The 16,632-nt window shown below is 39.5% G+C and overlaps 1 protein-coding gene across 1 annotated transcript; it reads left to right on the forward strand.

Annotated features, from left to right (window-relative positions):
- Positions 1 to 872: 872 nt before the first annotated feature.
- Positions 873 to 16,343, forward strand: LOC131781070 (serine-rich adhesin for platelets). The gene is made up of 8 exons (XM_059097717.2): positions 873 to 1,031; positions 2,338 to 7,476; positions 9,194 to 9,412; positions 10,522 to 10,614; positions 11,809 to 11,889; positions 12,476 to 13,081; positions 13,597 to 14,454; positions 15,042 to 16,343. The coding sequence occupies exons 2-8, from the start codon at positions 2,736 to 2,738 to the stop codon at positions 15,215 to 15,217; spliced, it is 6,774 nt and encodes a 2,257-aa protein (XP_058953700.2). The 5' UTR covers positions 873 to 1,031; positions 2,338 to 2,735; the 3' UTR covers positions 15,218 to 16,343.
- The last annotated feature ends 289 nt before the right edge of the window (positions 16,344 to 16,632 follow it).

Consider the following 16,632-nt stretch of genomic DNA (forward strand, 5'->3'; position numbering starts at 1 on the left):
ATAAATTCTATGCCAGGCTTCAGCGTTAGATCTCGTAGATATGAATATAGAAGCGGTCTTCGCAATTATGATCACTACTTATCTGAGCAGTAGTGAAAATAAGGCCTGAATAACATTCAGGCTGTACGGGATTTGAACCCATGACCTCTGCGATACCAGTGCTGCGTTTTACCAACTAAGCTAACAAACCAATTGGGAGCCGGTCATTATGTTGGTCCCAATAAACCCATGAGGAGGTGAATAAATGACTGTAAATATATGAAAATCATATAAGTGAACTATGGATAAAAAAATGAATCTAGAAGCGATCCTCGCAGCAATGAACACTACTTATGCAATAGTGAAAATAATGCCGAAGATCGTTTATACATTCATTTCTTTATCCGCAGTTCGCGTATATAATTTTCACGTATTTTATAGTCTCTTAGATATGGTTTGTTATCTCCTCATCTGCCTCCCTCATTTTTTACGGTAAGTTTGTTTAACAAACTGGAAGGTGCTTAACTTTCAAATCTTGCATGTCAAAACTTTGGTTTATTCAGAAGACTTTGGAACTCCTTCTGAATGTTTTGGAAAGTTTCCGAAAGTAACGATCGATTTCTGAAGATTTCCGGTCGAAGAGTTGCGAAAAGTAGCCTGAGTTTTTGGAATTTCTCCAAATAAGCTTCAGAAATTTACAGGTTCGCCCCTCGGGAAAATATATTGCTATATTCGATTCGATTAGTGTAGAGACTAGAAAGTTTCCTGGGGGTGTTCTGAGAGACGATTAAGGATTGTAAACTAACGCGGACAAAGCGGCCTTTTGGGAAAATTATCAAGTAGCCTCGCTTTGAAGCATCTGTTTATCAGGGAACTATCCTATCTGTTCAATCTAAAAGCTGGTAAAGGCATTCTCGTTGAAGTACAGGTGGTATTCGACCAAGATAGTCTAAGAAGTGTTAAAAAAAATCACGAAAATTTTTGAAAGCCTCGTTTGGAGGTGATTTCGTCAATAGAAAGCCTATCAACCGACTATTTGTGCGACCGAAGAAGTAAGTATTTACCGTCTTTTGAGACATTGTGACTTAAAACTGCCTTGAAGTCATAGAAAATATCCGTAAGCCTCTACCTGCCGACTGTGCTGTGTGCGATCAAACGAAAATTTGATCTTTTGTTGGCAACTTGCGATCGATTGATTAAGAGACAGACCAGCGTGCTGTCACTGATCTAAGATCGAAAATGTTTATCAACGACCCACATATATATCAGCTGATCGCAGCGAGCGAGCGAGCGATCGAGCGAGGCGGTCAAATATGCTCTGTTTACATCGTAAATGCACTGAAGGATCCATTCTATCTGAAAAAAAACATTTCAGTGTAATGAACGGGCAAAAAATCAGCTACGCTTCAAAGGTAAATCGCCAAAGCAGATAAACGGAATGTGATCACATGAGTAAAATTCATCGACAAGGCGAATGATTTGTTTACTTGTGACGATATAAGATGTGGCGTGGTTCCTTAGCTCAAGTTTCGGTCAGCCAAGTCGTGGGATGAGTAGAATTTGAACGAAGCTATGACTGACAAAAGGATTTTCGATGTTCATAAATTTTACGAACAATTTCAACGCGGTTTATAACGAAATAAATGCAATAACTTTTGACAATTAAGTAGAATTTTCGTGCTCTAAGTCATGCGTTAGTCACGTTGTGTAAACGGCACGTGGCGTCGATCAGTAGAGAGCCTTTGTCACTTTGCTTCGCTCGATTTGCTTCCCTTGGTATATTTAGGTGGTTAAAGGCGGTTGGGGTTCTCGTCTTAAGCCTCGTTTTATAAATATATTTGTAGATGCTTCCGTTCCATCGAATGCAAATAAAAATTTTGCTTTCCAAATCGATCTGCAAACGTTCCATCGAATGCAATTTTGCTTTCCAAATCGATCTGCAAACTACGAAACCTCTCAAAGGATGGGTTTTTGAAACGATAATCACGATAGGGTAATTAAGTAATATCAGCTGAGCTGATAGTGTAAATTTGGCCACCGTAAAGAGTTTAGAAGCTGACGTTTTAAGCGTTAGCCCTTCGTCAGAGCGATTGAATAAAGGGGGTATGTTTTTAAAGAAACTGCGGTGCTTAGTTTTATCAACTGATTTGATAACGTAAATTGGCCACGATAAAGAGTTTAAAAGTAACCGTAATAATCATAGACTATAAAATTATCACAATAGTCTTCCCATAATTTTAATCATGATTGATGCCATTTGAAATCTATCCCTATACGAACAATAAACGTTCCGCATGTTTGTGTAAATATGTCATCTATGCAACCGTTCGTCTACAATACAATTTATCTCCATTACAGATAAGATTACTGGATGTTCATTGGTCGAAAAAAGACTATTAAACGTTGCGATGTAAACACCTCGCTACGCGCAGCCCCCACTAAAAAGCGTTCGTGACGTAGGAACACGCGCTGAGGACCCACAATTCTTTTGTAGGCAAAAAAGCGACAAGATGGCGAGGGTGTGAATATACATTGAGGACCGATTTATGGAACGTTTTTGCCCGTTGTAGAAGCTTAAAAGCTCCAACTTTGTGTTCTTAAAAGTTATTCTGGTCACCGAGCGCGTATTATGTTGAACGATCTGCTCTGACATTGGCAGGTAGTGAAGACTTGCGACGCAAACAAACGATTGGAGAACTGGGGAAATTCGATCGCGAGGGTGCTGTAAACAAAGGTTACTTTTATTTCGTGACCAAATGGATGACCGTTGCAGCTCTCCCGAGATCGATGTTGTTGGAATACGCGATAAATGTCGACGATTTTCCCATCGAAGAGAAATGTTGTCGACGTACTCGGGCAGAAACGCTAGGAACATTCATCGAGCGAATCAACGCGGCGCGAATCTACCCGCGGCAAATACAAAAGCGAAAGGCAAGAGCAAAGTAGAGACCGTCAATCTTCGGGTTCGAAACATGGGAATTATCAGGGTAAAGAAAGAGCCAGAGGAGGAAGAGGATTGTGAGGTTTCTTATTCTCTGAGTTCTCTTCTAGACGAGTGTGATTTCGAACAAGCGCCGCGTAGGAAGGCCAGAGCGCTGAAATCACCGACTTCTCTTGCACTCGCGCAGTCGAAATCAGTGGAACCAGTTCGTCCTAATTCGGTACGACCAAGGCAATCCTTAGAAAATGTCATCAGTTCACTAAAATCTGCACGAGATACAAGTGTAAATAAACCCAGGTCTTCAACAAACAGGGCACCTAGCTTTCAGAATCCTGTGGTCCCTATATCACTGCCCACTCATATACTTTCTGTAGCACCTGCTCCACACAACTCACTCAGTTCTGGAGCTCAAGGTGCTTCTGTACCACAGATTATTGATGTACGTTCCCTAGCTACCAGTCCTCATACTGTATCAACTGGAACAGCTGCCAAAACTACTTTAAATTTGTCAACTTCAAAACCAGTTACCCCTCAATCAGTCCAGTTAAGCAGTAGGGCTCTTAGTGGTGCTTATCCCTCACAAGGTGCCATGGTGACAAGGCCATTCAGTGCTGGTTCTCCTGCACAAAGTATGCGTAATGTGCCCTTAACTAAGCTGCTGACTCAGGGAGTTCAGGTTCCAAGTGCAAAACCAGCTACTGCAGCCTCGAAGCCTCTAAATATCAGATTTGTTTTACCTGCTACTGCCCCATTCAACACAACTGAATTTCAGCAAATTCTGCAGGCTGCTCTTGCTGCTGTGGTCAGCCAATCCAAAGGGGTTGATGCCAGTCTGTTGCAACAAGCAATCCAAGAAGCACTAGTAACTGTAGCTAAGTCTCCTCAGCCATTTAGTGTTATGGAGCTGAAGGGAGCAATACAGGATTCTTTGGCAAAATTGGTCGCACTTTCAGCTTCACCCACAAGAGTGTCAAGGCAGCAAGTCGTTGCACCCAAGCCACCAAATACATACACTTCAACAGGTAGTGTTAAACAGTTAAAAACCTCTTCAGGTACAGCTATGAGTGGAATAAATCCCACTTATTCACCCCTAACTGTCACATCTAAGAATGTTGGTCCCATCACACAAACTGGCGCTCTAACTTCTGGTGTTGATACTTCATCATCAACATCTTTGAATTCTGCTAGAGATGCCCTTGTTAAAGCACTACAAGAAAAGAGGATTTTAAACAGTCCTCAGTCTTTGTCCTCTACAACATCAAAATTCACATCTGACATTTCACCATCAGTTCCAGAACCTGTTTTCATTGATGAGCCATGTTCAGAGTCCTCCCCACCTTCGCCAGAGGTACCCATGTTACAAGAGCCTACTATGGTTGCTTCTTCTGGGCCTCTGAACACTACCAGCAAGACAAAACCTGTGGCATCCACACCAGCATCAGTTCCTTCTCCTACTATCTCTACTACTCATACAAATCCATCTCCCCAAGATACAATTTCACAAGCTCAAGTGGTAACATCTACTGGAAATTCTCCAAGCACCAAGAAAGCACCTTTTACACCTAGCAACAGTAAGAACACAACACAACCAAGGAAAGCTGTGAAAGGTGGTTGTGGAGGTGGATGCTGTCAATTCTGTCGCACCTGTCTTGAAAATGATAATACCTGTGGGCTTCCTTCATGCCAGAAGACATTTCCTTCCAAACAAGCTCTTAGAAAACACTACTATTTCAATCCCAATCATGCTCTTCGGATCCCCATAGAGAAGGCATCAGTTGCATGCGAGAACTTCTTACCCTTGGAGCTTAACGATTTGCACCGTAAAGCAAGAATACGGGAATTATTCAAGCGCATTGATGATGATGAATTGAAGGAATTGCTCTTGCCTCGTCTGGCCAAAATTGTCTCACTTTTCCAGTTACTGGAGCAAAAGTCCCTTCGTGTTAGTCTGGGCAGTATCTCTGCTTTCAAAATGTTTACAGAGTTTGAACGCTTTAGAAAGGAAGTGGAGGCAAGTTTGCTAGACTTGATTTTGCAGCCCCAAGGCAAATCTTGTGGTAGGACTGGCAAACAAGACAGTGGTTTGAACATTGACAAAACAGCAAAGAGAAAAACAGCTGATACTAGTTTTGCACAAGGAAGTCAGACTGCTGCAAGTGCATCAGGGCAAGATGTATCTAAAGACAGGTCATCATCAGCTACAAGTGCATCCTTAGAATTTCTTGCAGATGGTAATTCAGGAGGAGTTACATCACAAACTACAAAGAAAACTATGGACCTAGAAGTTGAATCCTCAGCTGGGAAGACCACAACTGAAGCTCCCAAAGCTGCATCACAGCCTGAATCACCAGAGTTTAATTGCTCTCTTGGCAATGAAAGAGATGAAAATAAAGAGGAAGTACCTACTGCTGTTACAAGTGGTAAGAAGTCAGCAGATAAGATGTCTTCACTCCCAGATGTCTCAGAAAAGAAAACTGCAGATGAAGCAGCCAAGACTAGCTCCCTATCTGAGCCAGTGGAGGTGGTTAGCTCTGGTGCTGAAAAAACTGACTTAAATACAAAAGAAGTGCTCAATTCTGTTGCAAGTGGCACTGGTGCACCTGAAGACAAAAATACTTCTTCTGCAGAGAATAACACTGAACATTCTGGCAAAGATTTTGGTGATGTTGAAAAGTTCTCCCAACCTGGAATGACTACAAAACAGGAAGATGTTATACCAAGTGGAGAAGATGGAAGAAAAGAGGACAAGCCATACTCAATTCCCCAGTCGGCTGTAGCAAACCAAGGTTTAAGTGATCATCAGAGGCCTGAATCTTTGCAGCCAACTCAAGAAGATGCTGGAGACAACACTGAGAAGTCAACTTTGAAAAATTCCACATCTTCTCCCATGGAGACTGATGAGTGCCTGCCACAGCATGTAACTGGGGAGGGTAGGATATCTTCAGAAATTGAGTCCACTGATGTATTGATGGCAGATCAGGAAGAAACTAATCACACCACCCAAGATGATGCAACAAATTCAAGTAAAGAAGAGCAGAAAAACGAATCTCAGAGAGACACTGTTGAAAAAATTGATGTTGCAAGGGGAGAGGGTGGCAAAGCACCTGTTTCTTCAGGAGGAGTGAGCCAGAATACTGAGCAAAGCAACAATGAGCAGACTGAAAGAGCTCTTGGAGTAATGAAAGGAATGGATTCTGACACTTTTGAGGCACAGGTTAGTAATTTTACAGACAACAGTTGTACGCAAAGGGACAAAATGACTGCAGAACATTCTGATGGAGCAAAGGAGACTGTTCCCGTGAACACTGAAATATTAGGAAACACATCCAAGGCTCAATCTACAGAAGAACAAATTATGATTCACAATGAGGATAAAACCAATGGTGTAACCAATGAAAATACTCCAAAGCCAAAAACTAGCCAAGAAGAAACAGCAAAAAGTGGTATGGATGGTGTTAAACCAAATGTGGCCTCTGAAGATGTCAAGCTGCAACAAACTGTACAGTATAAAGCTATAGAGAGTCTTGATGGAGACAAGGAAATAGTTACCCCCGGCAGTAGCAAGAAAACATTGCATGAGGGTGGAAATATATGTAACACAGTTGTTGACCAGGTCTCTGAAGATGGAACAACAACTAGTGCTAAAATTCCACTTGAAAAAAAAGGTGACAAGCAAGTGGTGGAGGTGACAAGTGAGAAAAGTGCTGATACAAAAGCAGATGCCAGCACTGAGAAGGAGTCCCAGGAAACTACTTCTGGTGATGCTAATGCAGCTGAGGCTTCTCCCTCAGAAATTGAAGTTGGAAGTGACCAAAAGGTTGTTGCTATTAGAAAAGAAAAAACTTTGAAAGAGACATTAGAAGACCTTATTTTGGAAGATTTAGATGAGTTGGATGAAGGCAACTTAATGAATTTCAATCTACCACTAGCAGTTAAGTGGGGTAGAGTAATTAAAAAAGTCAAAGAAAATGAGGCCAAGAAGATTGCCAGAAAGGAGAATTACTCTGATCAAGACATGAAACATTTCATTTTTCACAAGCCTAAGGAAGCAGCAAATGCTGTCATAATTGCGTGTTGCCATGCGCATCCAAGCTTCTTCCGAGCCTATGTCATGCCAGCACTGTTGGACAAACACATTGATGACTTTGGTGTGTTTGGTAAAAAACTTTTGAGTCGACTATACCTCTCACAGCAGAAGTATGTGCAAGTTCTTAGAAATAACATTGGTCCACAACTGGCAAAAATACTTGGAATAAACATCTTCCCTACATACAAAAGGATACAAGACACCTGGGCCATTGTTAAGAGGCCAGCATGGACCACAAATGGGCCTTCGGCAACGACAGTATTCACTATAGGGCCAGAAGATGAGCATGAAGTTCCTGATGATGCAGAAGGAATAGAATCTCGAGCAAAGACACTTGGATCATCAGTGCAAGAGCTACATGGATTTGTACAAAGTCATGCTAACAGGGTAGAAGAGTCCCTCAAGAGAGCATCATCAGCAAACACTACCCTACTTGATGGAAATAAGAGGCAAAGGCTGGAAAATTCAGGTAACTTTAACTTTTCTAAAGGTGATTAATCTAAACATGACTAAGTTATGGGTCGCATTAAAGAGAGCCCCCCTAACCCTTTACTGCTTAACATCAGTTTGAATATTCACCTTGTGACTCCCTAAACATTTCTTAGGGTTGTGACAAGGAGAATTTGTTCAACAATCAAGAGTTTCTATTGTTGATGATCATCTCCTTTGTCCTCATGATCTTAATTTTTCATTCAGAGGTTGCTTTTCCTTTTCTTTGTCTTAATCATTATCATAATTTGTTAAAAAAAGGAAATGAAAATCAAACTGTTTTGAAAAGTTTCTACTTATCTTTCTAAATCTTAACCTTGTAAATCTTAACCCTTTAAGTCCCCCTTGTGATCAAGACAGAATTTCTCCTTACACTATCAGTACATTATCAAGCAGACAAGTTATGAGAATAAAGAAGATTATAAACTATTGGTTGATCCAATTCCAAATTCTCCAAACTAACATCACATGAGAATGACTTGCATCTAATTTCTCCTTATGGTAATATTGCTGAATTATTCACCAAAATTATGAGAATAAAGGAAATGTTCGCAAACCTAAGAAGCTGTGATCCTTAAGCTAATTCTCCTGGTCAGTATCAAGGGAAATTTACAGAGAAGAGTTTGAAGAATATGGATACTGATGCTAGGGTTAAGAGGAGATTTTAGCCAGAGTGTATAGGAGTATGTGTTGTTTGAGGTTGTATTTACAAATATCAGTGTACAACTTTCTATGGTGCATGTGTCTGTGTTGTGATTATCTGGGTTTTGGCCTTATTTTTAACTTGTGGAGATATTAAGCTTGGAAAACAAGGTGTAAAAGGTAGAAATGTACTGGTTTGTGAAGAATTATTCTGGACAGCTTTTCACTGCAAACATGTAGTTGTTCACTTTTACAAGTGGTCAGCAAATACACTTAGTAAATCTGACGAGCTCAATTCATTTGATTTGATTTGATTTGTTTTTCTTTTGATTTTAATACCAAAAGGAAAATCTCAAAGTTTTATGCTTAACACTGTACGTCCTAACATCAGTATGCATATTCTCCAAACTGTGCTCTAAACATTTCCAAAGGTGCTGACAAGAAGAATTTGTTTAACAATCAAGAGCTCCTTTAGTGAGAGATCATTTTCTTTACTCTCTTGACCTTAATGTGTTATTCAGGTATAATATTGTGGGGAGAAATTTAATGCTGGTCACTTTTAGAGATTAAAAGGCTAACTCTTTTATTCCCAAGATCTCATTAGTAATTCTCCTTAATGTCTGCCTTGAAATAATTACTTGTCTTGATCAACTATCAATCCTTTATCCCTTAAACTCCCAAGATCTCATTAGTAATTCTCTTTACTGTCTGCCCTATATTAATTTTCTTATGATGTCAATTTGGAGAAATAATTTTGGTATTGGATCAACCAATAATCCCCTAATTGATAATTTTCTTTATTCTCATCACTTCCATGCTTGATATTGTATTGATATTGTAAGAAGAAATCCTCTCTTGGTCACTCACAGGAGGTAAAGGGTTAATAGATATTTTTCTTTATTCTCATCCCTTGCTTACCTGTTATTGTATTAATATTGCAAAGAGAAATTCTGTCTTGGTCACTCAAGGAGTTAAAGAGTTAATTACAGGCTGTGACCATGATCATGGTTGAAGGTTCTAGCACTCATCATGACATACATGTTTGTGTCCTTCAGATGCCAAAACAGATGCAGCTCAAAGTGAAAAGGGTAACAAAAAACCAACACTGGCAAGCTCAGAAATGACTGTACAAAAAGAAGCAAGGCAATTGAATGAAGGGATGATGACACCAGTTGAAAAAGACAGTTCCAAGCCTGTCAAGCAAGGTGGTAATATGCAGAAAAATAAAGCCAAGGAAAAACAAAAACAAGCATTAGATAATTCAGCAACACCAGGTAAGCCACGTTTCATAGCTAGTGATTTTGTAAATTGTCTGTGATGGGTTTCAAATTTCTCTTAACCCTTAACACTCCAACATCAGTATGTATATTCTCCATACTTTTTTATGCATTTTCTAATGTACTGACAAGGAGAATTTTTTTAACAATCGAGAGCTTCTTTAGTTGGTGATCATTTCCTTTATTGTCATGACCGTAATGTTTGATTCAGGGGTGATATTGCAGAGAGAAATTAGATGCTTGTCACTCCTAGGGGTTCAGAGAATTTGTATAGCTAGGGAGAATTTGGTGTCTTATGCATTTATCTAAAACTATCCCCAGTACATTGAAAATCCTAGAAGTTTGGTTGGTTTACAAGTCATTGTGTCTGAGGTCCTATAACATAGACTTTTTTCCGCAAATGGTTTTAAACATTTTTTCACAATGTTTGCAGTAGATTTTCAGATACAATGTACCTCTTTGGGTATTTTTAATTGAACAATAATTTTCCAACCAAATGTAAATAGATATGAGAAATCTAATTATTGCTGGAGAAACAATTTAAATTGTAAGCAGAAATGGCTCATTGAACATTCCTAGGAGTGGGATTATTTATTGGGGGGGGGGGGCAGAAGGGGTGGGGGCTAAACTGTAGTCAGAGAAATAAATGGTGAGAAAATTTTAAGACAGTGAACAGAATTTAAGTTTTAAAATTTGTTAAATACAAATTATTGAGGTACCTCTTTGGTTCTATTAGGATGTCATGTCACTTATTGTATTCCTTGGTAATGATTATTGAGCAGATGTGGATATGCTAATTTCATTTATTTGTTCATCTATTTTTGGTCATTTTATTAAGCATGTTTGCTCTTTGCTGAACCCTTTACACCACAACATCAGTTTGTAATTTCTCCAGACTGATCTCTATACATTTCCTAAGGTAATGACAAGGAGAATTTCTTTGACAATCAAGAGCCTCTTTAGTTGGTGATCATTTCCCTAATTCCTGTGACCTCAAGTTGTGAATCAGGGGTGATATAGTAATGAGAAATTAGATGCTAGTCACTCATAAGGGTTTGAAGGTTTAACACTTCTTTCCACATGCACTTCCTCATCCATGCCTGTAGAATATGACATAGAGAATGCAGGCTCCACAAGTTCATCAAGTGCATTAGGAAAAGAAACTTCAGCCTCGCAAGAATCTGAAGACAACAAGAAAGGTAATGAGTACTGTATTTTTCTTATCTATGATCCCAATTAGCACCTCACCAGACATTTTTCAGGAGCACAGCTTCAGAAGATTATGAATATACAGTGTAATTACTGATAAAGTTTCATTGTATCATCAGAGTCTTGATTTCATAAGTAGTTTAAGTCTATTATCTGGAGTTATTTTTGTTTGTTTCTCACAAACATACATGTACCATGGGACTACTTATATCTTTATTTTGTCGAAGCCCCTTACTCTGCTTGCCAGGAGGGGTTGGAAGGGAATTACAATTCAGAACCATCTCATTTTCCTCTTAACCCTTTAATTCCCAGATCAAATTTGTAATTTTAATTCAGAGAATTTAGCATTGGCTCAACCAATTATCCCCACATTGATAGTTTTCTTTATTCTCATCATTTATCTGGTTGATGTTGTATTGATATTGTAAGGAGAAAATCTGTCTTGGTCACTCATGGGAGATAAAGGGTTAAAAGAATAACTCAGTCTGTTATTAATCTGTGAATTATTATAAGCATGGGTAATATGCATCATATTGTGGCAGGGGGATTATAGGACATTTGTTTTCTAATCGGCACACAGTCATGTCATATATCTCACCAAAGGCTGTCTTGTTTGTTTTTTTTTAATTCCTTTAAGAAAAGGTATGATTTATAATGTCAGAGTTATCAATACCCCCTCCCCATCTTCAAAGTCCTGCACAACCTCAGAGTCCTGTCTTGAAAGTTCTATCAAGTGGAAAATGAAACATGCACCCTTACCCAAGTTTGTATTCTATGAAGAACAGTACAGAGAATTTACACACTAATGTTAGGGTACAAAGGGTTAAAATACCCAATGGAAAAAATATCTACTGTTTATAGCAATTAAGTAAAAGGCCAGCACATAATCATGCAAAGATTTAGCTTTGGTGTGTATGTACTTGTACTAGAAAATTTCAGTTAGGAACTGTATTCAGAATGAAAAATCAAATCTCACTTGAAAGCAATGAAATACAAGCTCACATGCTTGCCAATTCACACTCAGAAATTAGGCCCAAGTGTGGTTTGATCAGGGCAAGAAAAGTTTTGTTTTTTGTTTTGTTTTGTTCCTGTCAGGAGAATCTTCTTACCCTGGACAATCAGTCAGGACTTTATGATAAAGTTTTCTATTTCCTTCTGCTAATTTTTTTTCCCAATCATTGAAGCTGATACAAAAGGTGCTGAACCTATGAGTGTTGATCAAGAACAAAAGCAAGATGATAAATCCAAAGATCCACAGGCAACAGGTACCTATGTACACAGTTTGTAAAACTGTTAACCTTTGAACTTTTAGAAGTGATTTACATGAAACTTCTCCCTATATTATACATACATCATCCAAAAAACAGGTAATACTCAAATTATCAGTGGAGGTTGTTATCATGATCTAACACCAAATTCTCATAACTCATATACAAGGAAACATGTAGCAGCTACATGTAGATTTAGGTGGGAAAATTAACAATCAGATCTTGGAAGTTTAAGTGTTGAAGGAAAGAATCAAATATCAATTAAATGACAAATTAATACCTGTATCATAAAGCAGAAACAATTTCTCTATCAAATTATTGTTAGAAATATTACTTAATATTTTCTTGAAAAAATTTCTTAAATATTGATTTAGAATATTGTTTGGTTTATGATGAATTCATTTCTGTTGCCACCTTACTTGTGTTAACCAATTTTGTTTGTAAAATTTCTGTGAAAAAAAAAATTATACAGATTTTGATGGCTATGATGCTCTTATGAAATCTTCAAGATATTTCGAGCAATAAGGATTTTTGGTGAAATCACAGATGCGCTTTAACAAAAATGTGATTTGGTTCACTTTAGGGAGTTCTGGGGCTGTTGAGAAACTTTCCAGTCGCTTCAGTGCTGCACAGTCAACCCCTACTGCTTCAAACTTTACAGACCAACCAGCACCTTCTACCACAACAAGTCCTTCATCTCTTATCCCTCCAAAAGCAACCATCTACACTAACCCCACTGGAAAGAAAGGAGAACCATCAGTGCCCTTCCCTGTCACAAAAGGCTCTCCATTGTTCTTAGTTCCAATTGAGAAAATCTCCCCTAAACTGATAGAGAAGTTCATTCAAGAAGCGAACAGAGGAGGTGTTAAAACCCGCAGCAGTGACAAGAAAAAAGGAAAACAAACCAAACAAACAAGTAAACAAAAACAACAAGGGTCACAAGTCCTTGTCTTGGTTCCATCATCCATCCCAAACAGCAGTCCAACAATCCAGGCATTGACTTCATCTGAGCAGTTGGAGAGTACTGGAGGCAAGAAGCCACTACTGCTTCTTCCTGCAGACAGAGTGCCAAAGACAATTGCCAACCAATCACAGACTGTGCGCCGGAAAATGGTGATTACCATGGTAGCACAGTCAAGTGGTGCGAAGTCTCCATCAACATCAGCATCAACAGCCGCAAGTTCAACAGGTATCTCCTTTTTAGTTTTTTAGCTGTCAAATTGTATATTCTCTAAAGTTACAACCGTGAATCCTCTCTACTCCTGAGTGATGATTTTCAATTCTCCCTTTAAGCCCCTGTTCATTTTCTGGTAAATTATGAGAGAATTTGATATAATATATCTCTTATGTTTTTAACCAGGATACAACGCCCTTTAGTTGATAACTTTGCATATTTCCATTACCCTTGTGCTTCTTATTGCATTGATTGTGTAAAAAGAAAATATCATGCAACAGAAAAGAAACACGTAGATATTCAAGTCTAAATATAACCTCTGTTTGCAGTTCAAATTCCTTTAAGTGGTAAGGTAGTATGAAAAATTTATTCTGCATCAAAATTCTCCATATGAGCACTGTCAGTCTGTATGTTTTTTTTTGTGTGTGTTTGTGTCTTAACCATTTAATTTACAAGATCTCAGCGTCTATTCTCTATTCTGTTTACTATTCTCCATTTATATTGAATATTTTGTTTGTTTATGCCATTAGGTGATCAGTCAAGTTTTCCTACTTCTGCCATCCGCTCAGTAAAAGGACCAATTATGAGCACACAAGAAGGGAAAAGTAACACGACATCAGCAGCAAGCTCTGATGCCAGTAAGTCAGTGGAAGATTTAACCTCGGTTGTTAATAACACGTCAGCTCTTAATTCGCCTGCGAAAGAACGTTTGTTCACCAGTGTGTCAGGGTCAAACGAATCAACCTCCCAAGCTAAACTTTTGTGTAAGTCTAGCTCAGGAAGAGACGCGGTCCGAGATTCTTCCGCCGAAAAATTCCGCGGCAACAAAAAGAGCGCTGGGAATAAGGATTCCTCTTCTCAAGGTGCGGCATCGGCAATACCCTTGACCGAGAATGACGTAGATGGAAATCGCCGGCTCGCCTGTAGTACAGATTTCGATCCGTTAGGGTCGAGTATGCTTCCCAGTGATACAACACTAGATGACTTTTTGAAAGACATGAACCGAGATGGAACTGGTAGTGATGCAAATGAAATGCCATCTCTTGACCTGTCGGAAATTATCAGCAGCTTCGGAGACATGCCAGCACAATCTGGTGGTAACACGCCAGTTGGTGCGTCACTCGGGGACACCACTACCACAAGTGCCGTGGGTCGATCTGCAGACAGTCAGGTACCAAGCTTTCTTCAGGGGAAGCCGCATCTTCAGGACGACGACCTCAGCTATTCAACTACCCGGCGGCAGTCTCCAAGGAGAACTACCGCGCCTACAAAGTCAGCTTCGGGAAGCTCATCAAGGGATGTATCAGATACAGATGGCGAGGGTGAAACCAGCGAGGGTTCTAGTCATGACTACAGCTTGAGAAAAACCTCGTCACCGTTTTCATCAGGTTTGTTTACTGTGCTTATAGTAACAAGGTGTCGTGTGATAAAAAGCGGGTGCAGCCAATTAGAGAGCTGTAGAACCACCTCTACGCGAACGGCAAAAGTTCTTGTACATCTTGTAATAAGACTGTCTTCTCTGTCAGGATATCGTCACGCTCGCTATGATACATAATTGGCTGTGTTCTCTGTCTAACAGCCTTAGGCTTTTATGTCTCATGTAAGCCGTTATTGCAGAAAATTCTAACACGTGTTTAGTGGGTCGAACTATTGGTGGTGGTACCTGTAATATATATTTTTTTAACATCAGTTGTCAGGAGGTTTCGCCACATTGTAACTCAACGCTAATCAGTTCATCCAATCACGACCAGGAAACGAACTTGTAAGGAGTGAACTTGCAATGGGGCGGAAACAACGCAAGCTGCAACAGAAAACGAAAAATAATTTGTTTTGTCCGTCCTAGGGAGGTGTTTCCATATTGGAATACGAGTGTTAAGGGATTTATGTGTCGTACGTCATGGTCGAGTTACTCATCTACTTTGCGTGTTGTTATCGTAGTTCTCGCTTGAACATTTTTTTTTAATTTTCTATTAAGGTGCCTCCAAAGACGATTCAGACGCAGATGAAGCGAGTCCCTTAAGAAAGCGCCGAAGGGTTCCTACACGAACAAATACGAGATCGTCACTTCAAGTAACATTTGTGTCTGACCGTGGAATCCCCGCGAAAGTATCTCACACTTCTCCAGCTAAATCCAAAGGGAAAAAACATTGAAACGAAAGGGAATACTTGGTCATGCTGGGCTCTGCGAGTGCGACTTGAGAGCATCGATGCTCTAATATATGCATTTTTTTTTGTTTATTATGCTGTATAGTGTGCCTTTTATCGTGCACCTCTACATTAGCAAGCTGCAGTATATTCGTTTGATAAGTATCGAGTGGTTGTAGCTTTCAGATCAAAAGTAAAACCGCGGCGTGTGAATATCTATTGAAACTCAAACTTAACCGTGGCTCTGTGCTGTACTGTTTGTTGTTACCTTGGTGGCGGTCTGTAGCTAAATTCCTTGCTGTGCCTCCATCAGGAGCCTCGCTGCTATGAACTGAACCCCTTACTCTCCTGCAGGGCCGGGTTGTTCAAAGCTGGCTGAAGGTAACCCAGGGTTAATGTGAAATCTGCTTTCAGATCTGAAAGCTGTGAAAGAAAATTTAGTACTTTCCCTTTTGTCTACAATTTGGTGACTGGATACCCTAATGAGAATAAAGGGAAATATCTGAAAATGGGTTTTTTTTAAAATGAATGAAGGAACCCGGCTTAACATTTGACTCTGGGTTAGCGCTAACCGAACTTCGAACAACCGAGCTAGAGGTCAGAGAGATGGAAGAGATTTGTTGCTAGGCAACATCATGTAGAAAGTAATGACGTCATGTTGACGTAATTTTTTCCTTGCATAACGTTCGTTGATAATTGGATACAAAGAAAACCATCACACACTTTGCTTCTCCAGGAATACTTTACTTTTCGCTTTCCTAGGACGATATTGGACGACTGGATCGCTTTAGAGGTTTTGATGATGGATTTGTTGTTTGTGAACTGTGGTACATTATGATTAGAGGAGTCGTTTTATATGTTTACTGTTGTTGAAATATATTTGAAATCACGTCGCTAGAATGTTGACATGTTATTTGAGGATTGTACCTGAAGCGCGGGAAAGCGCCAATGACTGGTTTTAGGGTGGCATCAGATTGGTGGAGAGGGGGGTGCGAGTTTCCCAGACCATTAACCGAAACAGTTAAAACAAAAAAATAGCCAAGGCAATCAGAAAAAGTTTACTTGATTACTTTCGATACCCAATTGAAAATTGTTCCCATTAGCAATGTTGTATTTGCAGATCCTACCCTCGCTTTTAACCCCACAATATACCAAATTTTGTGTTCTTGTTTATTTTTCATTCGGTTTTTTTTCATAGTAGCATTGAAATTATTTGCCCTTATAAGATACTTCACTTGAATCAGCTCGAACGTGAAAGAGAGTACACGAACAAAGCCCCTCCAAAGAAACTTGAGTATGCAGCATGAAAAAGTGTAAGAATGAGCCGCTACTTTTTTGGGGTGAAGGAGTATCTGTGCTCTTTAGCAAGTGCTATCTCAATTAGGAGAATGTTAGTTTTAAGCAATACATCATCTCAGTCC

The sequence above is a fragment of the Pocillopora verrucosa genome, chromosome 10, assembly GCF_036669915.1.
Source record: "Pocillopora verrucosa isolate sample1 chromosome 10, ASM3666991v2, whole genome shotgun sequence".
Lineage (NCBI taxonomy): Eukaryota > Metazoa > Cnidaria > Anthozoa > Scleractinia > Pocilloporidae > Pocillopora > Pocillopora verrucosa.